Source organism: Diceros bicornis, chromosome 9, assembly GCF_020826845.1.
Source record: "Diceros bicornis minor isolate mBicDic1 chromosome 9, mDicBic1.mat.cur, whole genome shotgun sequence".
NCBI classification, from domain to species: domain Eukaryota; kingdom Metazoa; phylum Chordata; class Mammalia; order Perissodactyla; family Rhinocerotidae; genus Diceros; species Diceros bicornis.
Window position 1 is genome coordinate 23,017,777 of NC_080748.1, and position 25,862 is coordinate 23,043,638.

A 25,862-nucleotide genomic window follows, 5' to 3' on the forward strand; every position below is an offset into this window, starting at 1 on the left:
GAGCCAGGCCTGGGCTCCAGACAGCACCCCAGACGTGCTTGGGAGAGGGTAAGAGGAGAAAGACTGAGAGAGTGAGAGAACTTCCTCTTCTTTCATGAGCACCCAAAGGAGTAGTTACCCTGGTGAAGGAAGCCTGTTAACATAAACAAAAGGATGTCTTTCATGAGTTCAGACTGCCTGTGTTCATATAGAAAGTTCAGAAGAATATGATCTTCTGATGGTGTTGCTTCCCATAAAATATCACTACGTAATTTTCTAAATAAATTATATTTTATAAAACACTTCTATGCAACTTGTACAATTTATTCACCACATTGAACTGTCTGATACACAAGGTAAGCATATTCATCCTTATGTTTCAGATGAGAAAATTTAATCTGATTCATTCTACATAATACACTACACACTACAATACACACAACAAAAAGTGAGTGATCTTTCGAAACTCAAATCTGATCATGTCACCATCCTGCTTAAAATAATCCAAAAACTGTCAATTGTTAGTTTGGAAAAGACTAAAATCCTAAGACTCTTCTAGTCTGTCCCTCCCTCCCTTTCCAGCCTCACTCACATGACACTCCCCTCACTCACTTACCAACAACCCCATTGGCCTTCTATCAATCCCACTAAAGTTATGTGTGTCCTTTATGCCACAGGGCCTTTGCACATGTGACCATATGCATAATTATTTGGTTAATGTTTGTTTCTTTCTCTAGACTAGGGGTTGGCTAACTACAGCCTGCTAGTCAAATTTAGTCTACCACCTACTTTTGTAAATATAATGTTTTTTTTTTTTTTTAAGATTTTATTGATTTATTTTTTCCTGCCAAAGCCCCAGTAGATAGTTGTATGTCATAGCTGCACATCCTTCTAGTTGCTGTATATGGGACTTGGCCTCAGGATGGACGGAGAAGTGGTGCCTCGGTGCGCGCCTGGGATCCGAACCCGGGCCACCAGCATTGGAGCGCGCGCACTTAACCGCTAAGCCGCGGGGCCGGCCCTGTAAATAAAATGTTATTGGAACACAGCCACATTCACATTCTATATTATTTATGGCCACTTTTGCACCACTTTTGCACACTTGAGTAGTTGCTATAGAGACTGTGTAGCCTGCAAAGCCTAAAATATTTACTATGGATCCCTCTGCGGAAACGTTTGCTGACCCCTGCCCTATGTCGTAACTTCCAAGAGGGGAGTGACTAGGTCTGTGATTTTTCCTGTGGCACCTGCAGCATTTAGAACAACGCAGGCACATAGCTGACGCCTACCAGATACTTGTTAAAAAGTAACAATGTCACTTGTTAACTAAGTAATTTGTCAAAGACAACAGCTCACAAATGGCAAGGCTCTTTCTCAAATCCAGATCCCCAGGCTGCATCCCAGGAGTCCTTTCATCGTGCAACTTGGAATCGAGGACAATTTTGCACTTATTCCAATACTGAAGCACTAACTTTCTAATTTTCTGATGCTCATGTTTCTCATTTCAATGTTCCAAATAATATTTTGTTTTCCTTCCTGTGAAAACAAAATAATACCAAACAAACTCTGATCTTTCCCAGGTCATCTTGTCTTTTCTAGTCTTTCTTCTCCAATCAGCCAGTTATTTTCTTCTTAGCAACTTCATCTTACAAGACCTCCCAGATTGTGGGTTACTTTTGCCAACTACTTGATAATCTTGGTTGCCTTCTCCACAAACTCGAATTACAGTAATAACCAGGGCTGTCATCCACAGTTGGTAATGATAAGAATTAATGCAGACTGTTAGAACTTTGGGAAAGGAGGCTGGGACCAGAAATACAGATTAAAACACACACACAGTAAGTGACTGTCTGCTGTAGAATCCTTGCCTCTGCACTGTTGTCATACGTCCTGGGTTAACAGCTTGATGTGGAAATGACGCCAGAGGCATAGTGGGTAAGAAGGCAGGCTCTGGGCTCATTCTGCCTGGGTATAAGGAAATCCTAGCTCTATCATGAACTGGCTGTGTGACACTGGGTAACTTACTTAACCTTCATGTTTCATTTTTTTCATCTGTAAAATGGGCATCATAATGATCTCCACCAGAGTTGGCTATGTGAGAATTATATGAAATATTATATGGAAAATACTCAAAGTAATGACCAGCATTAATAAATGGTAACTATTATTACCATGAAGGAGAGCTGAGCTGTGTTTCTTAGGACTCAACTATCTTCTTTCTAAAATGAGAGTGTTGTGTTAATTTTCATAATATCTCCCTTTTCCCCTTCTTTCAAACAAATGGAAGATTGATTAGTGATTGATTGAAAACATTCATTACCTCTCTTCTCTCCTTTGTCTAATGCTACTCCAGTTTGTTTAAAATCTGAAGATTTGAGGTCTGTTCCTGGTCCCATACTGTCAATCCATAGATTCCATTCTGTTTCTTCCTGGTCTCTACTTGACCCATGTCATCATCACTTTGGGACTAACCTCTCATGGAAAAAGCAACAGGAAAACTTCCTGTTTCCCTCATTTCTTGCGACTAGGCCATAGACCATCTTTGCCTGGAACAGGAAGCCCACTTCCCTCTGAATTGGATGACCCTCCAGAGTCATGCAGCAAAGTGTTTTGGAAGTACTAGTTTAGCTAATTTCTAAATACAGTTCCGCTTAATATTGGCCAAATACCACTTATGGGAGCACCACCAGTCACGGAGGTGCAAGTGTTACCGAACCAAGTGGGCTCGCCTCCTGGTGAGTTAAATGACTCTACACCAGTGGAAGTTGTCTCACAAAGTACAGTGTGTTTGCAGCAAATAGGAGACCATGAGGAATCATTTCCAAAGTCATGGTGTCCCCGAACAAAGGGAAGCAGGAACTTTTATTTTGGTTGGGGAATGAATATTCAAAAGGCAGAGGCAAGTATTAGCTTGCACAGGCTCAGCTTGAGAACATGCTTCCACATAATGAGGCCTAAGCTCCTCCTGGAGAGATCTTTGCATTGAAAATCAGGCAAAGGTCATGGGCATAGCTCTTGTGGTGAGGCTTGGTCAGTTTCAGGATGGCTGGTGGTTACATCTCCTTAACACACAAAAGGAAAAGAAACAACTTGCAAAAACAGTTAATTGCTTCCAAACCCACCTTTGAGTTTCTGGAGGCACCTAGTTGGGGCCACAAGGTTCAAAACAACAGTAACAATAATTGTTCCCTGGTGGCAGCTGGAAAGAGCCTCCAGAGCATTTGTAACAAATACATCCCCTTGGAAGATGACTAATCAACTGTTTTTCTTCTTCCTGCAAAATGTTCCAAATAGCTCAGCCTAGAAAGCAAGAGTGATTTCAACACTCAAGGAACACCTATGACAAGCTGACAAGCCGAGCTCCTAACCAGGGGGGCCTCAGGAAACAAATGAAACACGAGCCCATTTTCAATATTTCCTCCTCCTTTGTCTAAAATATAAACCATCAGGATCAAATGATGAATTCTCATCATCTGTGGGCCACATTTATGGAATTTTCTCCCCTCCACCATTAGGGGAGTGAGGATGGGGGAATAAAGCAGATGGAGAATTGCTGGAATGCACTCCCAATGAAGATTTTTCTGTGTTTCTACACTTTCATTCTATCAATTCCGGAAATAGGGAAAGTCTTGAAGTGAGGACAGCTATGTTTTTATTTTTTTTTATTATTTTGTTTGTTTGTTTATTGCAGTAACATTGGTTTATAACATTGTATAAATTTCAGGTGTACATCATTATACTTCTACTTCTGCACAGACCACACCATGTTCACCACCTAAATACTAATTACAACCCATCACCACACACGTGCCAAATCATCCCCCTCCCCATCCTCCCTCCCCCCAGCCCCCCGCAACCACCAATCCAATCTCTGTCTCCATGTGTCTGTCTATTGTTGTTATTATCTACTACCTAATGAAGGAAATCATACGGTATTTGACCTTCTCCCTCTGACTTCTATCACTTTGCATTATACCCTCAATGTCCATCCATGTTGTCACAAATGACTGGATTTGATCGTTTCTTATGGCTGAGTAGTATTCCATTGTGTATATATACCACATCTTCTTTATCCATTCGTCGCTCGATGGGCACTTAGGTTGCTTCCGAGTGTTGGCTATTGTGAATAACGCTGCAGTGAACACAGGGGTGCATGTATCTTTACGCATTGGAGTTTTCAAGTCCTTTGGATAAATACCCAGCAGTGGAATAGCTGGATCATATGGTAGTTCTATCCTTGATTTTTTGAGGAATCTCCATACTGTTTTCCATAATGGCTGCACCAGTTTGCACTCCCACCAGCAGTGTATGAGAGTTCCCTTCTCTCCACATCCTCTCCAACACATGTTGTTTGCTGTCTTGTTAATTATAGCCATTCTGACGGGCGTGAGGTGATATCTCATTGTAGTTTTGATTTGCACTTCCCTGATAGTTAATGATTTTGAACATCTTTTCACGTGTCTGTTGGCTATCTGTATATCTTCTTTGGAGAAATGTCTGTTCAGGTCTTTTGCCCATTTTTCAATTGAGTTGGTAGTTTTTTTGTTGTTGAGATGCATGAGTTCTTTATATATTTTGGAGGTTAAGCCCTTATCAGATGTATGGTTTGCAAATATCTTCTCCCAATTGTTAAGTTGTCTTTTCGTTTTGTTGATGGTTTCCTTTGCTGTGCAGAAGCTTTTTAGTTTGATGTAGTCCCATTTGTTTATTTTTTCTATTGTTTCTCTTGCCTGGTCAGACATGGTGCTTGAAAATATGTTGCTAAGACCGATGTCGAAGAGCGTACTGCCTATGTTTTCTTCCAGAAGTTTCATAGTTTCAGGTCTTACATTCAAGTCTTTAATCCATTTGGAGTTAATTTTTGTGTATGGTGTAAGGTAAGGGTCTACTTTCATTTTTTTGCCTGTGGCTGTCCAGTTTTCCCAACACCATTTGTTGAAGAGACTTTCTTTTCTCCATTGTATGTTCTTGGCTCCTTTGTCAAAGATTAGCTGTCCATAGATGTGTGGGTTTATTTCTGGGCTTTCGATTCTATTCCATTGATCTGTGTGTCTGTTTTTGTGCCAGTACTATGCTGTTTTGGTTACTATAGCTTTGCAGTATATTTTGAAATCAGGGAGTGTGATACCTCCAGGTTTGTTCTTTTTTCTCAGGATTCCTTTGCCTATTCGGGGTCTTTTGTTGTTCCATATAAAGTTTAGGATTCTTTGTTCTATTTCTGTGAAAAATGTTGTTGGAACTTTGATAGGGATTGCATTGAATCTATAGATTGCTTTAGGAAGTATGGACATCTTAACTATGTTAATTCTTCCAATCCAAGAGCACAGAATATCTTTCCATTTCTTTGTGTCTTCTTCGATTTCTTTCAGCAATGTTTTATAGTTTTCCATGTACAGCTCTTTCACCTCTTTGGTTAAGTTTATTCCTAGGTATTTTATTCTTTTTGTTGCAATTGTAAATGGGATGGTATTCTTAATTTCTCTTTCTGCTGCTTCGTTGTTAGTGTACAGAAATGCAACTGATTTTTGTATGTTGATTTTGTATCCTGCAACTTTACCATATTCTTTTATTACTTCTAAAAGTTTTCTGGTGGATTCTTTAGGGTTTTCTATATATAAAATCATGTTATCTGCAAATAGTGACAGTTTCACTTCTTCCTTTCCAATTTGGATCCCTTTTATTTCTTTTTCTTGCCTGATTGCTCTGGCTAGGACTTCCAGTACTATGTTAAATAGGAGCAGTGACAGTGGGCATCCTTGTCTGGTTCCTGTTCTTAGAGGGATAGCTTTAAGTTTTTCAGCTTTGAGGATGATATTAGCTGTGGGTTTCTCATTATTATTCTCATTATTCTCTTTATTATGTTGAGGTACTTTCCTTCTATCCCCATTTTATTCAGAGTTTTTATCATAAATGGATGCTGTATCTTGTCAAATGCTTTCTCTGCATCTATTGAGATGATCATGTGATTTTTACTCTTCATTTTATTAATGTGGTGTATCACGTTGATTGATTTGCGAATGTTGAACCATCCCTGCATACCTGGAATAAATCCCACTTGATCATGGTGTATAATCTTTTTAAAATATTGTTGTATGCGATTTGCTAGTATTTTGTTGAGGATTTTTGCATCAAGGTTCATCAGTGATATTGGCCTGTAATTTTCTTCTTTTGTGTTGTCTTTGTCTGGTTTTGGTATCAGGGTAATGTCGGCTTCGTAGAATGAGTTAGGGAGCTTCCCCCCCTCCTCAATTTTTTGGAAGAGTTTGAGAAGGATAGGTATTAAGTCTTTTTTGAATGTTTGGTAGAATTCACCAGTGAAGTCATCTGGCCCTGGACTATTATTTTGGGGGAGGTTTTTGATTACTGTTTCGATCTCCTTGCTGGTAATTGGTCTATTCAAATTCTCTATTTCTTCTTGATCCAGTTTTGGAAGGTTGTATGAGTCTAAGAATTTATCCATTTCTTCCAGATTGTCGAATTTGTTGGCATATAGCTTTTCACAGTAGTCTCTTATAATCTTTTGTATTTCTGAGGTGTCTGTTGTAATCTCTCCTCTTTCATTTCTGATTTTACTTATTTGTGCCTTCTCTCTTTTTTTCTTGGTGAGTCTAGCTAAAGGTTTGTCAATTTTGTTGATCTTTTCAAAGAACCAACTCTTGGTTTTATTAATTTTTTCTATTGTTTTTTTTTTTGCCTCTATTTCATTTATTTCTGCTCTGATATTTATTATTTCCCTTCTTCTACTGATTTTGGCTTTGTTTGTTCTTCTTTTTCCAGTTCCATTAGGTGCATTGTTAGATTGTTTATTTGAGATTTTTCTTGTTTGTTGAGATAGGCCTGTATTGCTATAAACTTCTTTCTTAGAACCGCTTTTGCTGTATCCCATAAATTCTGGCATGTCGTATTTTCATTTTCATTTGTCTCCAGGTATTTTTTGATTTCTTCTTTGATTTCTTCGTTGATCCAGTCATTGTTCAGTAGCATTTTGTTTAATCTCCATGTATTCGTGGCTTTTCTGATTTTCTTCCTATCGTTGATTTCTAGTTTCATACCGTTGTGGTCAGAAAATATGCTTGGTATTATTTCAATCTTCTTAAATTTATGGATTCTTGTTTTGTGGCCTAATACGTGATCAATCCTGGAGAATGTTCCATGTGCATTTGAGAAGAATGTGTATTCTTCAGTTTTTGGACGGAGTGCTCTGTATATATCTACTAGGTCCCTCTGTTCGGGTGTCATTTAAGGCCAATGTTTCCTTATTGATCTTCTGTTTGGATGATCTATCCGTTGGTGTAAGTGGAGTGTTAAAGTCCCCTACTATTATTTTGTTACTGTCTATTTCTGTTTTTATGTCTGTTAATAATTGCTTTATATATTTAGGTGCACCTGCATTGAGTGCGTAGATATTTACAAGTGTTATATCCTCTTGTTGGATTGTTCCCTTGATCGTTATGTAATGCCCCTCTTTGTCTCTTTTTACAGCGTTTGTTTTTTTTTTTTAATATTTTATTTATTTATTTTTTCCCCCCAAAGCCCCAGTAGATAGCTGTACGTCATAGCTGCACATCCTTCTAGTTGCTGTATGTGGGACGCGGCCTCAGCATGGCCGGAGAAGCGGTGCGTCGGTGCGCGCCTGGGATCCGAACCTGGGCCGCCAGCAGCGGAGCGCGTGCACTTAACCGCTAAGCCACGGGGCCGGCCCTACAGCGTTTGTTTTAAAGTCTATTTTGTCTGATCTGAGTACTGCTACCCCAGCTTTCTTTTCATTGCCATTTGCATGGAGTATCTTTTTCCATCCCTTCACTTTCAGTTTGTGAGTGTCTTTAGGTCTGAAGTGTGTCTCTTTTATGCAGCATATATATGGGTCTTGTTGTTTTATCCAATCAGCCACCCTAGGCCTTTTAATTGGAGCATTTAGTCCATTGACGTTAAAGTAGCTATTGATAAGTATGTACTTACTGCCATTTTTTAACTTTTTTTTTTTCTCAGTGTTTTAGTAGTCTTTCTCTGTTCCTTTCTTCTTCTATACAGAATTGATGGTCTCTTTAATTTGACCTCTGTCTGAAAGCTCTATTCTTTAACTCCCCTTCTCCCTCCTTTTATGTTTTTGATATCATATCTAACCTCTTTTTTGTGCATTTGTATCCATTACCCTCTTATCATGGAAATAGATAATTTTTCCTATTTGTGGTCTTCTCTTTTCCCCTTAAATCAGTCCCTTTAACATTTCTTGTAGCACTGGTTTCTTGGTGACAAACTCCTTTAATTTTTGCTTGTCCGGGAAATTTTTGATCTCTCCTTTCATTTTGAATGATAACCTTGCCGGCTAGAGTATGCTCGGCTGTAAGGTTTTTCCTTTTAGCACTTTAAATTGATATGCCACTCTCTTCTAGCCTGTAAGGTTTCTGCTGAGAAGTCAGCTGATAGCCTTATGGGGTTTCTTTTGTATGTAACTTGACGTTCTCTTGTGGCTTTTAGGATTCTCTCTTTATCTTTAATTCCGGACATTTTGATTATGATGTGTCTTGGTGTGGGCCTCTTTGGGTTTATCTTGTTTGGGGCTCTCTGTGCTTCCTGCACCTGGATGTCTGTTTCCTTCCTTAGGTTACGAAAGTTTTCATCTATTATTTCCTGAAATAGATTCTCTGTCCCTTTGTCTCGCTCTTCTCCTTCTGGGACACCTATAACACGGATGTTAGTGCGCTTGATGTTGTCCCTGAGGTCCCTTAGACTGTCCTCACTCTTTTTAATTCTTTTCTCTTTTACCTGTTCAGCTTGGGTAATTTCTTCTAGTCTTGCGTCCAGCTCACAGATCCATTCTTCTGTATCCTCTACTCTGCTTTTGAGTCCCTCTAGTGAATTTTTCATTTCCAGCATTGTATTCTTCATTTCTGATGGTTCTTTTTTATATCTTCCATTTCTTTGTTGACATTCTCACTGAGTTCATCTATTCTTCTCCCCAGATCAGTGAGCATCCTTAACACTCTTAGTTTGAACTCTCTGTCGGGTAGGTTGCTCATTTCTGTTTCACTTAGTTCCTTTTCTGGGGTTTTGTCCTGTTCTCTTACTTGGAATGTATTCCTTTGCCTCCTCATTTTGCCTCTTTCCCTGTGCTTGTGTCTACGTATTAGGTAGGTCAGCTACGTCTCCTGCTCTTGGATAGATGACCTTATGTAAGTGATGGCTTAGGAGGCCTGCAGTGTGCTTCCCTTAGTTCTCAATGTTCCAGGGGTGACCCCTATGTGGGCTACGTGTGTCCTTCTGTTGTGGCCTATTTGCTCTCCCTGTGGGTGCCCAGGGAGGCCAAGTTATGCTCCTGGCCAGCTGCTGTAATGCTCAGCTGCTTGTAGTTGTTGTGGGCCCTTCAGTCTCTTTATCAGGTGTGGGGAGCCCAGCACAGTTGGCTGCAAGTTCTAATAGCACATTTGTGTTGCAGTATTTCTTTTAAGTGAGTAGGCCCCCAGCGTGGCAGGTTGTTAGGCTCAGGGCCTTACAATTGCTATAAGCCTCCAGCCTTTGGGTCTCTTGTCAGGTGTCTGAGGATTGCAGCTGGATGGGGCTGGCCTCAGGCACGGGAGCACCCAATTGTTTCAGGCTTTGGAAGGTGGGGAAAACCCCCTATGTGGGTCTTTGAGAAGCACAAGCAGCTGACAAGCCCCGCTGCCCACAGGTCCACACACAGTCAACACAGTCCTGCCCCGTGTGCGTGCCCCGACCTCCTGAAGCAGACCCAGTCTCTCCACGGCGGGAGCCCTAAACACTCCACCACTGCCCCACACTCTCCACCCGCTCCTTGTGCTCACCCTGCCCCTCTGAAGTGGGCTCAGTTGCCAGGCTGCAGAGAATCCAGTCACTAATCTATGCAGGCCCACAAGTTGCCTGAGGGCTTCTTATTGGGTGGGGCCAGTCTCTAGGGTGGGCTGCCGGCCCTGGCTGAGCTGGATTAAATGGGTGCTCTAGCAGGTGGGGCAGACCCTGGGCTAGCAGGCCTCAGGGAAAACTCCAATGGCATCTGTGTCAGCATGCCCACACCAGGCCACAACAACGGCCGCTGCCAACGTCCCAGTCCCTGGAGAGGTCCCACCTCTCACCGAGATGCACTCAGGGCCTATTAGGTGAGTCTCTTTTCACCAAAGCACTATGCACTTTTCTTTCTGGTGATTTTAGGATGCTTTCTGAAATGGGTGAGTTTGCGTGGGGGCCCTTTAAGAGCCGGTTTTAATGTCTTTGTGAACCAGCTTTTCTGGGGGTACTCCCCAATATTTTAGTAGCAGGCAAAGTCAGATATTATGCCACTCGTCTCGATTGTGGTGGGTCCCCAAAATGCCCACAGTGGGGGCGCACCCCGGCTCAGGGCCCCGCTCCTCCAGGGAGGGGTGCAGACCTGTGGGCTTCTCCCGGCGGCCGTGAGGTGCTGAGGCTTGTGAAGGTGGTGTTTTTCCTCTCCAGAAGGGAGTCTCTGCCTCTTCCACCTCAGTTAGGATTGTCCGTTGTTGCAGGAGTTCCTCTTATCCAGTTTTCAGTCCCGTCTCAGGGGTAACCTTTCCATGAGTAGTTGTAAACTGGCTGTGTCCACGGGAGGAGGCGAGTTCAGAGTCTGCCTACGCTGCCATCTTGACTTCCCCTTCACCAGGACAGCTATGTTTTTAAAAGCCCTGTCTCTATTCCCACTCTTGACGTATATACAAGATGTCCCTAAATATGTATATTTGATTTTCCCTGAATGTTCATCTTAGAGCACAAATGCTTCTTGAGATAATCCATTGTAGCCTTGGACCTTTCTCCTTTCCCAAGCTCCTGGTTTCAGAAACATTCTTCCGCCAGACGTCACCCATCATCACTTCTTGCTAAGATGCACACGTATGTTACAGGACATTTGCTACTCCCTTGGGAAAATGTTCCCTTTTCTTTAAATGGCTAAACTCTCTGATTTCATTAACTTTTCACCAATATCCATCATCCATCTATCTTATTCATTGTCGTTTATCTGATTCTTGAGTATCCACATCTTTAAAGAACAAATCCAGTCCATAGAGCTGTAAGGATATTTATAGTGATAACTTTCCAAACTGTACATCTGGCCTAGACCTCTTTCCAGAATAATATATATATATTTTTTTAATATTTATTTATTTAGTGTGTGTGTGTATGTGTGTGTGTGTGAGGAAGATCAGCCTTGAGCTAACATCTGTGCCAATCCTCCTCTTTTTGCTGAGGAAGATTGGCCCTGAGCTAACACCTGTGCCCATCTTTCTCAACTTTATATGGGACGCCGCCACAGCATGGCCTGACAAGCGGTGTGTCAGTGCATGCCCGGGATCCGAACCTGGGCTACAGCAGCGGAGCACGTGCACTTAGCTGCTATGCCATGGGGCTGGCCCCCAAAATAATATTTTTGTGTGTGTGTGAGGAAGATTAGCCCTGAGCTAACATCCGATGCCAATCCTCCTCTTTTTGCTGAGGAAGACTGGCCCTGGGCTAGCATCCATGCCCACCTTCCTCTACTTTATATGGGACTGTGCCACAGCATGGCTTGACAAGCGGTGCGTTGGTCCATGCCCAGGATCAGAACCTGCGAACCCCAGGTTGCCGCAGCAGAGCGCATGAACTTAACTGCTGTGCCACCCGGCCGGCCCCCAGAATGTTTTCAACTATCAGCTGACTAAACAGCTCTACCTGAATGCCCCTCCCTCCAATTTAATATTCTATCCATTAGAAAGCATTCTATTGAATAGACATTTTTATTATGGAAATTTTGATGATACACATGACATAATATATACAATGTATGTATGTATATGTATAATGTGTGCATATGTGTGTATTTATTGAGTAAAAGGAACAATGATGAACATACTACCCAACCTTCGAACTAGAACATGACCAACACCGATGAAGCTATTTGAGTATTCTTCCCCAAGTCTCATCTCCATCTCCCCATAACCACAATGCATAATTGTGTCGATTATTTTCTTTGCTTTTAAAACAGTTTTTTAATCATACATGTATATATCTCTGAACAATATATTATTTAGCTTTATTTGCTTTTGACTTATGTAAAAATACTCATGTAGTCTCCTGGATTGCTTTTATGGCTCCATATTATGTTTTTAAGGTTCATCTACATTGCTGCATGAAGCTATTGTTTGTTCTTTTTCAGTCTACTTAACACATGATAGTGTAAATAGGCCACAGTTCACTTATTTGGAATATTTTCAAGTTTTTGTTATTACAAATAATGCTACCATGAATATTTTTGTACATGTCTCCTGGTACATATATATATGCAAGAATTTCTCTAGGCCCTAAAATCAAGGTATACACATCCAGAAATGGAATTGCTAGAATTATGTTCAACTTTACAAAACTGTCGTACACCATTTTGCAAAACTGTTTTCCAAAGTGGTTTGTTCTTATCAACTTAATCTTCTACTAGCAGTGTACAAGTTTTCCTCTTGTTACACATCATTGATACCACTTGATATTGTTAGCACTTTTGATACTTGACAACTTAGTGGGTGTAAAATAGTATTTCATCATAATCTGAATTTCTATTTCCCTGAATTTTAACGAGGCTGAACAATTTTCATATGGCTATTTACAACTCATGTTTTCTTCTCTGTGAATTGTACGTGTCTTTTGCTCTTTTTAAATTTTTTTGCCTTTTTCTTACTGATTTAGGGGTAGTCTTCGTATATACTTATATATACATGATATGTACAAATACTTTCTATATACTTATATACACTGATATGTAACAGTTACACGAGTGGCAGGTATATTCTCCTAGTGGTGGTTTATCTTACCTTTTTTATGATGCCTTTGATATAAATACATGAAGCTTTAATGTATTTAGTGTTTGATGTGCCTTGTTTAAAAATCCTTCCCTTTCTAAGGTCTTGAAGACACTCTCTTGTATCTTCTTGGAAAGCTTTCAGAGTTATTCTTTTGAATTAAGTCTTTAATTCACCTAGAGTTGCTTTTTGTGCATGGTGTAGTGTAGGGATTCATTTAAATTTTCTTCCATATAAATAACCAATTATCACAGCAGCTTATAATAGTCCAACACCTTAACTGATGTGTTATAAATTGTTTCCATATGAGTGGGTGTTCATGGGCTCTCCATAATGCTCCACTATCAGTTTGTTATCCCCAATTAATACTGCATTGTCTCAGTTTCTATGGCTGTATAATAAGTCTTGGTATTTGATAGTGCAGGTTATTTGTTCATTGTCTTCAGAAGTGTTTTGGCTATTCTTCGTCCTTTGCTCTTCCATATAAATTTTAGAATAAGCTTAGAAAACATTGAAAACTGTTGGGATTTTGATTGGAATTGCATTGAATTCAGAGATTGACTGGACATCCTCAAGTATCTGTTATTTGTAACCGTGACCATTGTGTGTCCTCCATTTAAACAGGTTTTCTTTAATGATTCTCATCAAGTTAAAAAAAAAATTTCTCCATAAAGTTGCTTATTTTTTTGTTGGATTTATTCCTAGGTAACATGTTACTGTTTTCTTCTTTTTTTAAAGACTTTTTTTTCTGTTGCTATTTCTATTTTTTCTAATAATTTTTCTATTGATGTCATAATAGTTTATAACATTGTGAGATTCCAGTTGTACATTATTATTTGTCAGTCACCACATAAATGTGCCCCTTCACCCCTTGTGCCCACCCTCCAACTCCCTTCTCCCAGTAACCACCAAACTGTTCTCTCTGTCTGTGTCTTAGTTTATATTCCACGTAGGGGTGAAGTCATACAGTGTATGTCTTTCTCCTTCTGGCTTATTTCACTTAACACAATACCCTGCAGGTCCATCCATGCTGTTGGCAAATGGGATGATTTTGAAAAACTTTATTGTTTTTTTAATTTTTAATTAAATTTTTTATTGTAGTAACATTGGTTTGTAACATTGTATACATTTCAGGCATACATCATTATACTTCTATTTCTGCATTGATTACATCACATTCACCACCCAAATACTAATTACAATCCATCACCACACACATGTGCCTAATCATCCCTTTCGCCCTCCTCCCTCCCCTCTCCCCCTCTGGTAACCACCAATCCAATCTCTGTCTCTCTTTCTTGTTTTTATCTTCTACTTATGAGTGAGATCATGTGGTATTTGACCTTCTCCGACTTATTTCACTTTGCATAATACCCTCAATGTCCATCCATGTTGTCACAAATGGCTGGATTTCATCGTTTCTTATGGCTGAGTAGTATTCCATTGTGTATATATACCACATCTTCTTTATCCATTCGTCCCTTGATGGGCACTTAGGTTGCTTCCAAGGACTTTATTTCTTTAGAGCAGTTTTACGTTCACAACAAAATTGAGAGGAAGGTACAGAGATTTCCATCTCTCCTGCCCCGACTCATGCACATCCTCCCCCATTATCAACATTGCCCACCAAGAGTGGTACATTTATTACAATTGATGAACCTACACTGATGCATTATAATCATTCAAAGTCAATAGGGTTCACTCTTGGTGTTGTACATTCTATGGGTTTGGACAAATGTATAACATCATGTATCCATCATTATACTATCATACAGAGTATTTTCACTGCCCTAAAAATCCTCTGCACTCTATTTACCTTTCCCTGCCCCTCCCCTCAACCCTGGCAACCACTGATTTTTTTCACTGTGTCCATATTTTTGCCTCTTCCAGTGTGTCATATACTTGGAATCACACAGGAAGCCTTTTAAGATTGGTTTCTTTCACTTAGTAATATGCATTTAAGGTCCCATAATGTCTTTTCATGGCTTGATATCTTATTTCTTTTTAGTGCCAAATAGTATTCCATTGTCTAGTATTTTCTTTTTTTGAATCGTTTTCTCCTGTTGCTCATATTTGAAAATGCAACTGACTTTTGAGTATATCTGTAAATCTGTAAAATGTATCTTGCTAAGCTTTATATCTTCCTTTCCAATCATTACACCTTTTACTTCTTTTTTGTACCTTACTGAACTAGCTAGGATGTCAGGTACAACGCTGAATTACATTTTACTTGATCACTCTCTGATTCTAAAGGCATATTCCTCACACTTCATAATTAAGAATAATGTGTGCTATACTTTTATAGATTTCCTTTACCTGATAAAGTTTCCTTCTTTTCCTAGTTTGCTAAGTGTGTGTGTTTTAACCATTATGGTGACTGAATTTTACTTTTTTTATACAGAGACTGAGAAAATGGTTTTCCTCCATTTGTCCATGTGATGAACTACACTTTTAGATTTCTTAATGTTATTTTGTTCTTACACTCCTGATATAAACCCAACTTGATTATATCATTTTTTAAGAATAAATGCTCTATTCTTGTTGCTATTTTATTTATGATGTTTTACTATTATCTTGGGTAAGGTTGACTTGCGTTTGTTCTTTCTCATACTATTCTTGTCTGAGTTTTGGTATCATGGTTATACTGGTCCATAGGAATGAGCTGAGGAGTGTGTTCTCTTTCTATTCTCTAGGAAGAGTATGTTCAGGAGAACCAGCCTGGAAAGCTTTCTGAGCCTGCTGCTTCCTTTCCACTTACAAGGTTTGTCATACTAACACACAGGCAAGTATTGCTAACATCTTACTGTGCACTTCTCACTTCTTCCATTTTTCTGTGCCTTCTAGATGTTTTTTCTTATTCTTTTCCTTCTCTATCAATTAGGAGTTATAAACACTGATGACTTTTACCTTTCACCATGAAATTTTACCAGGCATAAATTAAATTTTAAATGTAAATTAAAAAGTCAGTATCATAATGCCCCTCCTGAGTACAAAGACCTTGGGGATACTTTAAAAATTTTTTTTTTAAAGAGTTGTCTTTTTATTTATTTATTTATTTTTTTGTGAGGAAGATCAGCCCTGAGCTACCATCCATGCCAATCCTCCTTTTTTTTTTTTTTTTTTTTTTTGCTGAGGAAGACCGGCCCCGAGCTAACATCCGTGCCCATCTCCCTCCACTTTATGTGGGATGCCACCACAGCATGGCCTGACAAGCGGTGTGTTGGTGCGCACCCGGGATCCGAACCCGGGGCCACCAGCAGCGGAGCCCGTGCACTTAACCGCTACGCCACAGGTCCAGCCCCCAAGGGGATACTTTAATTTTGATCATCCTTCCCAATTTACTTGCCAGTGTTTTCAAATATTTAATCTTTTAACTCATCCAAATTAGACACTGTTTACTAACATTGTATCACCTTTAAAAACAACAAAGGCTCATTAAGTTTGATTCGGAGTAAAGTCTTTTCTAAAATTCTGTGACACTAACTGTATTTTATAAATGCACACACTAAACTCATTTGGCAAATCACATGGTAAGGCTTAAAATAAGGTTAATCAATTATATAACAATGTTTGCAAATCCTGTGTAGACCACAGGCCTTTATGGAAAGGGAATGGAGAGGTACATTTCTATTCCCTTCTCATAATGAAAAATCTATCCTCTTCGTTTTTGGATTTCTGCAATAACCATCCAGTTTACTACTTCCAATCCAGCCTCCATGCTGCAGCCCAAGTGATTTTTGCAAAGTGCTCTCTGATAAATTTCCAAACTCTTGACCACAAAACAAATGCCCAACTCCTTAGCATGGCTTAGAGGGTCTTTTGTGATCATGTCTTTCCCTTGTTTTTTAGATTCACTTGAACTACAAACTTCATTCAAACTCCATCCAGTTATATGATTGTTTTACTATGCTACTCTGTCACACTTTGTGCCTTTATAAAGGATGTTAATTCTTGCCCATCCTTTAAGACTTTAATGTCACTGAGAAAACCTTTCTGGATTTCCTCAGGCAGTAAGGTACTCACCCACCCTCCTATGTATTTTCATAGCACTTGATAGTACAAGTAGCCTTGATATTGGTAGTAAATGCTTGGTTCAAATCTACACTTCCTCATGTGTGACTTACATCTTGGTTTCTCTATCTGGTTAATTAGGTTGCTAGTACTTATCTCACAGGGTTGTGAGATACATAAAACTAGTTCCCAGTAATTATATTGCAAGTGCTCCAAAATGTTCTCTTCGTTTTATATAAACCTTTAAGTGCCCAATATGTGCAAGATGTCAGGAATACATCTAAAAAACGAATAGGATACAGTTCCTTTGCTGTGATGATAAGGGGCTCATTGGACAGCAGACTAAACCTGTTAGCATCAATATAGAAAGATTACTCAATAACTTATCTGAATGAATGGACAACATATATAAGCAATACACAATAATCTTTAAAAAGTTTTATGAGTGTAGACTTAAAGAACAAATGATAACTTCTAATAACTGGTATCGATTAACTATGAGGTTACATTCTGTGTTTGAAGATAATTAAAGGCATAAATAGTCTGTTTCAGGTGTTGGTAATAATAGAACTTTCACATAAGACATTACTTAAAGGATGAGCAATCAGTAGTATATATTGAGTTACAACTAAATTCGGACAAAAATGTTCTATACCTCAAGCACATACAAAAAATTAAAAAGCCTATCCAAGTATTTAATAAAACACTTATAAAATATTTGTCATATCCATAAAGTTTATTTTAAAAAACTGTTAAAAACTAACCATACAGGAATATTTATTAATATACTTAAAAAGTTTGTCCCCCATGTTGAAGGAAGATACATTAGCAACATCTTCCAGACACCATCTTTATAAAAGTAAAACTTCTAGATGCTGAAATGTACTACAGTAGATTCTATAGTTTACACTTGGAATCACAGGATTGGAAATCATTCTCCCTACGCCCCCGTTCCCCCCAATGTGGCAGTTACTATACTTAAATTAATGACATTCAATCATGTTAAACTACCACAGATCCTTAGAGTACAGGCTGCATTATCTACTAACAGAGCAAGTCTTCTCTATTTGTTCTCACATAATTATTTTAGATAAGCATTTGACTTTAAGTACAAATAAAAATACTACATCCCATGATTGTAAACATTCACCAAGAGCTTCCAGAGTACAATGAGTAATAGAGGTGGCCCAAGAGTCAGTCAGATGTTCCTCACTCATTTGGATACTGCTGAGATTAAGAAAAAAGTTTTGAAGGCAAATTATCACAAGCCTTACTTGTATTTCTGTTAAGACAGTAGTTCTGGATATGTATTTTTAGTCGAAAACACCTGAAAGTCACTCTAAAGACTATATTAAGCACCATTTTCACTTACCTGAAATATATTGAGTTAAATTCAGCAGTATATGTATGATCATTAATGTCAGAAATGAAAGATAATGGTGGGTCTCCAGTTCCTGTCTGTGGATACACATGGAGTACAGAGTTCCCATGATGCAACAGGAACCACTCATGCACGCCAAGGGCCACACGCAACCCGTAAGTCAGAGGCACAACTATTACTTCCGTCAGTGGATGCTGTACGAGCAGATTTAAGGCTGTATTCGGCTATAAAGAGTTCAACCTCCTCTTTAGTATTCTTCCTACATAGATTACAGACACGACTCAAAATTTCATTGGGTGAGAGGTGAAAAGTCCCCAAATAGTTTTTTAATACTATTCCCCATATAATGTATTGTCAGTATATTTACATAGGGGAGTGTTCTTATTTAAAACCATTTAAAAAAATGCAACCATGTTTTTTAAACTCTTATCCCCGTTTTCCTAGGATCACCCTCATTCTCATTTTCTGACTTCTGGTCAACTTCACATTTGTCAGACCGTTCACTGCAGTCCTTAGGCAATTGTGATGTTGCTCCAAAAGAGAATACAAATTAAAATATATTCACTGCCACCCACTTTGGGACAGGCCTGTTTGCAAAGAAAATGGTGTTCCTGGTGTTGAAGGATAACTAGGAAATCCATCCGGCTGAGCTGGATAGCTGTCCAGAGCCGAAGTTGAGTGAACCTGATAGAAAGAAGAATGTGCAGTTTAGCAGAATGCCAGATTCAATCAGGTCTGTACTTGCTTTGGCCTGTGCCACGCTACAGATATTCAGAATAGGAAAGAAAAGAAGAACTCGGGGGCAGCACAAGTCTGCTCAGTCTCCCGAAATTTTTAAGAAACATTCAAACTTCTTTAGATGGAGGAAGTACCTAAAAATGCATTAAAATATTTAACATTCTTTTAAAAAATCAATAGGTTTTCTCAAGATAATTTACTTTAATGGCCCCTTATTTCAGCTTAAATTGTAGAAGACAAGCAAACTTTAACTGTCACGTATAAAAATTCCATTTGCAAAATCTCCAAACTGAGATTTTAAAGTCTACGACCAGGAAAACCATTTCACACAGGTGAATATATTCCACCACTTTCATTACCCTTCTGCAGGAAGACAAGCATAATCTGCAAGTTTTGGGAGAACTAATTATCAAACCCCTAGACATTCTCATATGAAATTTTTTGCCAATGTTGGGATATCACAATCGGTACTGCAATGTTATCACTACAGAACCTATGCTACATATGCTGCCATTTTATTTACGCCCGATGTTGCCTGCTCACCTGCTGTAGCAGTGCTGACTGTGCAGCTGCATTATGCTGTAATTCCTGCAGGGATGACTGTGAAGGATTCTGGGAAAACCCGGGGATACCCGGGAGGGACAAAAGGCCTGGAAAAACAGAACTGCCTGCAGCTTGAAGTCCCGATGATAAGCTAAAACAGTAGATAGAACAGGTCAAACTGTAGATAAGACATAAAAGCGACAGCTTCGATATTTGTCAAATACAAGATCCTAAGATGTAAAAAAAAACAAAAAATCTTAGAATTTCTCTACTGGAAGGAACCATAAAAGTCAGCCACTCGCTGATGTAAAACTTACTCTTATAAAGTACATTATTGCGAATGCAATAAGTCTATGTTTTGCATATAATACTTCTTGCTATTTTATAATCAAGTTAAATTACCAAACACAAATCCTAATTATCTGAGCCAGCGTTAATATTTTATATATCTGTTTTAACATGTTCGAAGAGCCACAAAACATTTTTTGAGCAGTGAAGTTTTACCCCAGAAAAATATAATTTAGCATCACCAAACAATTAGATTTTGACTTTCATTTGAATGATTTAAAAATAAGACTATGGGGGCCGGCCTGGTAGCGCAAGCGGTTAGGTGCGCATGCTCCGCTGCAGCTGCCTGGGGTTCACCGGTTTAGATCCCAGGCACGCACCGACACACCGCGTGTTAAGCCATGCTGTGGCGGTGTCCCATATAAAGTAGAGGAAGATGGGCACGGATCTTAGCCCAGGGCCAGTCTTCCTCAGCAAAAAAGAGGAGGATTGGCATTGGATGTTAGCTCAGGGCTGGTCCTCCTCACAAAAAATAAATAAATAAATAAATAAGACTATGATCCACAAGTTAAGTAAAGAATGATTTTATCCTCTTTCCAAAATATTCACATACCCGGCTTGTGCAACAAGGGCAGAGTTGAAGTTGGAACTAAATGCTGAAGCGAATCCTGGGAGGACGGGAGCTGGTGATGGGGCTGTGGCAGCAACGGGAAGTGGTGTGACGGCTGCCACTGTAGATGGCGCCTGCAGCCCCGGGAACGAAGGGAGAGCAGGGGTGACGCCAGGGGTGTTAGCGACAGAGAAGCCAGGGTAGGAGGGATTTGAAGACAGCAGAGGTCCTTGAGTAACTGAAAAAAGTGAGGGGACAGCAGTGGACAGGTTGAGGGGGAAAGGCGCTGCTGAGACGGGTGCTGAGGCAGAAAGCCCTGAGAGAACGGCCGCTGTCGAACTAGGATGAGGGACAGACGCGGAGGTGACAGCTGCAGATGAGGTGGCTATTAACGATCCTGGAAGAGATACTGACGGATTAAGAGTCGGGTTGCCAGTTAAAGGGAAATTATTGGTCAAAGAAGTGAAAGGAGGAAGAGCAGTGAATACTGGAGTGATGGGAGTGGAGGAACCATGTGGAGGAAGGGAGATAGAGGAGAGGGGGTTTGAAACATTCAAGGGAGTACTCAAACTGGAGAGACCTGATAATGCAGGATTAAGGCAAGTAGATAGACTGATGGGCACTGATGCTGAAGTATATGCACGACCCAATGTCCCTGATAAACCTAAAGTGCCATGAGAGGGATTCACGAAATGAGATGGGCCTTTGAAGGCTGAGGGAGTAGGACTCGTGGGCTCAGTTTTGATCATAACAGAAAGAGTTGTTACAGTAGGGGCAGATGAAATGTGAAGGTCTGAGTTACTTGGGTGGGGGCCATGCAAAAGGGTAGCTGAGGAACCACAGCTAACTGGCACTGAAGTCGAAGATGATGTAGGAGTAGCTAGAGGAGACTGCACAGGCAAAGTAGAGGGAGTGGAGGTTGAATTAGCCACAGGAGATGGCAGGCCTGGGAACATGGCCAACCCTGGAGTGGAAGACCTCTGTGGGGCGGGAATGGCTGATGGGGCATAGCACTTGTTAACAGCTAAAGCAGGAGAATCAGAGTTCTGATTAGTAAGAGAAGACAGAGAAGCCAGCCCACTTGTAACGGCAGAAGATAAAGCAGAAGGGTTGATTAAATTGGTATCATTTGACGTCAGAAAGCCCTTTAAAGCAGACAGAAGAGGATTATTTACACCAAGTGGACAAGCAACACCAGGAGCAGAACCACCGGCAATTACAGAAGGAGTTGGGTTGGATACGCCTTGGGATGTTGGTGTTAAGGGCAAGGGGAGCCCTGCAAAGACTGAGGACAATGAAGCAGAACTTGGGTTGTTGGTAGAAGCAGCAGTAGAGGTGGCAGAGAAAGGGAGGCTAGTGAAGGGGGCAGAAGTAGAGGCAAATATTTCACTGGAAGCAGGAGTGGCCCGAGGTGTGGGTGTGGCCTGAGGGGCTGGGACAGGAGCAGCAGAAGGACCTGGCAGTGCAACTAGCCCAGAAAAAACTGAAGGAACAGGAGCAGACGTTGTACTGTGGACAGAAGTGACAGGTGCAGCAGGCAGCGAAGGGGTCCTGATAACTGTTGGATTTGGCGTTGATGGCTGTGGTGCGTGAACGGCTGCGGAGACCTGCCCTGGGAACACAGGAAGGACAGTATTCGGCATGTTCATCCCAGAAATGGTGGCGGTTGCTGATGCTGAGGGGAGATTTACTGCCTTGACCGGGGATGCAGTGGGGACGGGAGTTGCAGCAGGTGTTGAAGGGTTAGAACCATGAGGAGAAAAGAGTTGACTGGCTGGTGTAGAAAATGCTGTGGGGGGAAAAAGGGGCAAGAATTTATCATTATGCTGAAATGTCATATTTTAACTCAAAAGAAAAGCATAAAAATTTTTGTAGTATTTAACAAATATCAAAGAAAATCAGTGACAGGTATAACAGGCTATTGCAATGCATAAATTGCTAGATTCCCTTATCCTGGTTTTCACTACAGAGCCTCAGTTAGATCCAGTTGTCTTCTAGACTCTGCTCAGAATAGCCCTTCAATTCACAGTGAGGAAGTCTTGAGAAGTTAGCAAATAAATTTTCCTTTCATATTTTCCCAATTTTTAAAAATTCAAAGAATTTATTTTAACTGTGATTAAGGTTGGTGTATTGCCTTTACCTTTTACTCTTTCAAACCACTTATCTAGAGTAATAATACAAGTCATTTCTCCCTCTTAAGAGCTTTCAGGACATCACTTTCCTTTTAGGGGCATACAAGGCCTTCCAGAATTCACCCCATCTCTCCAGTATTCTTTGTTGCCACTCTGGGAGTTGAATTGAATATTCCAGATTATCAACCTACAGTTTTCTCCCCAAGCATTTTCTCATACTGACTCCTCTACACTACCTTAACCTCTAACTTTACTTGGCTTTTCCTAGGAGCTCCTTTAGGGGCAAGAAGCCGTGTCTAACTCATCTTCAGAGCCTTAGTACCTAGCACAGTGCATGGCACCTTATATTTTATAAGTGTTTGCTGCACTGGATACATCATGATTACCTCAACTATAGTTCCCAAACCCATCCAAGGACTTATTCTCAAGACTTATAGTTTGCTATAATATTTTTATTTTGATAAACTCTATAAATAATTAACATAAGTATTCTTGGGGATGATTTGGGTTTCCTCTCTAAATCAATTTTTAAATGACTGTTAGCCTCTGATGATCTTGTTGATGCCAAATGGAAACCACGACTTAGGTAGCTAATGTCGTAATAACAATTATCATCTGCTGCCATACCCACATTGAAGTTTGTTTCAGTTGTAAACAGAGAACATGTTTTTTTGCAGTCATAATCAACCGAAAGACATTTTCATGGACTAAGACTTAAATTTTTAAATCTATGCATAATGAAGACTTTTGACATACCAAAGCTGACATGGCCAATGTCAGCTATGTTAATCACGGGTACCATAGGAAAAGAACAGACGAAAATGGCATATACATTATACATTTCCACTAAGTGATGGCCAAAGGAGCCACATTGGGCTGAACAAATTTTACAGTTGTTTTAGAAAAGAAACATGGTAGAAGAATTGACCAACGGTAATATATAAATACACAAACTTCAAACTCAAAAGGCCTGAAGTCTGTACCGTATTTGTGTTGTAAGCAGTACTTTAGTTTCAAGAAAATAAGAGTAGCTATCATTTTAAATTTAGAGTTCGTATGAACATGGATTTTTACTTTTGTTTTTACTGAATTTGTTTTATAAGAACTAGAAGCACAGGGAATATATACTTAGTTTTGTGTTTGTAAATAATGTACTAAGAAATTATTTAGGTCAACAGTGGTGGGAAACATTTGAGAATTCACTACCTTATTTAACTACATGCTGAGGACCATGTAGTTAATGACAGATTGCAAGGTAAAACCAACCTGTCTCATAGTGTTCTTTATAGCAGCCTCTGTTGGAGATCTTTTTATATAATAGAGCAAAAGCCATGCACTGTTAATCATAGTGCCTACAGTTAAAATGCAACAAAACAAAAAAACAAAAAACCCCCAAAACATACCATGATAAATATCACTCTCCTGTCATCTAATTTGGTTGTTAACCATTAAACACTATCTGTCAGATCCTGTGCTTTGTACTTTACGCCCATCATGTCATTTGTCCTCACATAACCCTTTGAGACAGGTACTGACACCTCCATTTTATAGATGGGCAATCTGAGGCTTGGTGTGATTAACGAACTTGTTAAAAGATCATGCGGCTATTAAGTGGCGTTCAAAGGGTATAGTTTCAGTTATGCAAAATGAATAACTTCCAGAGATCTGCTGTACAACATTGTGCCTACAGCACAATACTGTACTGGGTACTCAAATATTTAAGAGGAAAGATCTCAATAAATGAGATCTTACTACAATAATAATAATAATAACAATGAAAAAGGTCATGTAGTTATGAAGTAGTAACACTGAGATCTGAACCTGGGTCTGTCAAACCCATGTTCCTAACCACTATACTAGTTTGTCTTTATTTTTGTTTCTTACTGTGCTTCAAAAAGGAAAAAAAAAAAAATCTTAATCATGCTAAAATAACATAGCACAGGAAAACAAAGTATGCTATTCCTAACAACCGAGCTTATGACACTTAACCTATTTATTCCCTTCAAAAAAAGATCTGCTAATGAAGCTGAGTATAAAGACTGAAGATTCTTTAACCCCCTCTTCGCAGAAGTTAGATGACCTGCCCAAGCTCACAAAGCCAGGTGGTGCCAAAGCCAGGACAAGAAACTGGGCGTCCTGACAGTTCACTTAGCACTCTTTCCACCCCACTCTGCTACCTCCTTTAGAAACCACCAGCTCAAAAGCACCACTCAGGCACCATTCTCAGGGAGTGGGATTCTCCCATCCAGACTCCTGATCCCGCACCATAATGATGAGATTCACGCACTACTTTGTTGCACAAGAACCAATCCCAGATTCCGTCTCACACCGGAAAGTGTCTGCATCCTGACCACACTTATCCTCAGCTAGGGGAGGCATAAAATGGTACAGTGCTGCTGCCATCTGCAGGCATTACAGGCCACATCTCATCTTCATTTTTCAATTCCACTTACCCTTTGGCACCCCTTATTCTTTTCTTTCTAAGTTATTCTAAGTTATGCTACCCCAAATGCTTATTGAAGTAATTAAATCTGAAAGTAGTATCTGACATAGCATTTGTCAAAAACGGTTTTCATCACCGTATGTGTTTATATCAAAAAGAAATGAGGCTTCTAATATCCCGTAACATAAAGTTAATGTGGATATAATGCCACATAGCACTTAGATTACATTGAAAGTTTTGCAAATAGGATACAAAAGCATATGGTTCATTTTAAATCTAGTTGATATGTGCATTTCATGTTGTGTGTATGAAATGTACCACTATTAAGCCAGTTTTAGCAAGTATTGGTTAGTTAGATTCTTTAACCAGGAACTTTCCCCAAAGCATAAAGATTTCCAATGCACTCAACTCAAAATCATTTCAGTGAATAACAGAGCAGACATCACTATCTCTGGATCAAACCTGGTACTTACTTTGATTCTGTGTAGATTTTGACTGACTGGAAAGGTCTTCATTTTCTATATAAAAATAAATATATAAAAGTTGATTTGAAGCTTTATCAAATTATTCAACACCATAATAATCAGAGATTGCGGTCAAGAAAAGAAAAACTCAGGACACGTATGTATACTATATTAGGAAAAACAGGGCCGGCCCCACGGCTTAATGGTTGAGTGCACGTGCTCCGCTGCTGGCAGCCCGGGGTTCGGATCCCGGGCGTGCACTGAGGCACCGCTTCTCCGGCCATGCTGGGGCCGCGTCCCACATACAGCTAGAGGGGTGTGCAGCTATGACATACAACTATCTACTGGGGCTTTGGGGGAAAAATTAAAAAAAAAAAAATTATAAAAAAAAAAAAAGGAAAAACAATGTATGCCTATGGGGGAAAATAAGGAAATAAACAAAAATCATAGTAGTAACTATATGAAGACACGTAGGATTA

The 25,862-nt window shown here is 39.8% G+C and overlaps 2 protein-coding genes across 1 annotated transcript in view; one reads left to right on the forward strand and one right to left on the reverse strand.

Annotated features, from left to right (window-relative positions):
- Window positions 1–25,862, forward strand: part of LOC131410145 (phosphatidylinositol 3,4,5-trisphosphate 3-phosphatase TPTE2-like) — a 239,512-nt gene that overhangs the window by 29,291 nt on the left and 184,359 nt on the right.
- LOC131410143 (proline and serine-rich protein 1) overlaps window positions 17,429–25,862 on the reverse strand; it is a 28,133-nt gene continuing 19,699 nt past the window's right edge. The window contains exons 10-13 of the mRNA XM_058548054.1: window positions 25,393–25,437; window positions 20,348–22,133; window positions 19,447–19,597; window positions 17,429–18,849 (exon numbers count right to left, since the gene is read on the reverse strand). Coding sequence (XP_058404037.1) covers window positions 18,727–18,849; window positions 19,447–19,597; window positions 20,348–22,133; window positions 25,393–25,437 — 2,105 coding nt within the window. The 3' untranslated portion in view covers window positions 17,429–18,726. The remainder of the gene's footprint in view (window positions 18,850–19,446; window positions 19,598–20,347; window positions 22,134–25,392; window positions 25,438–25,862) is intronic.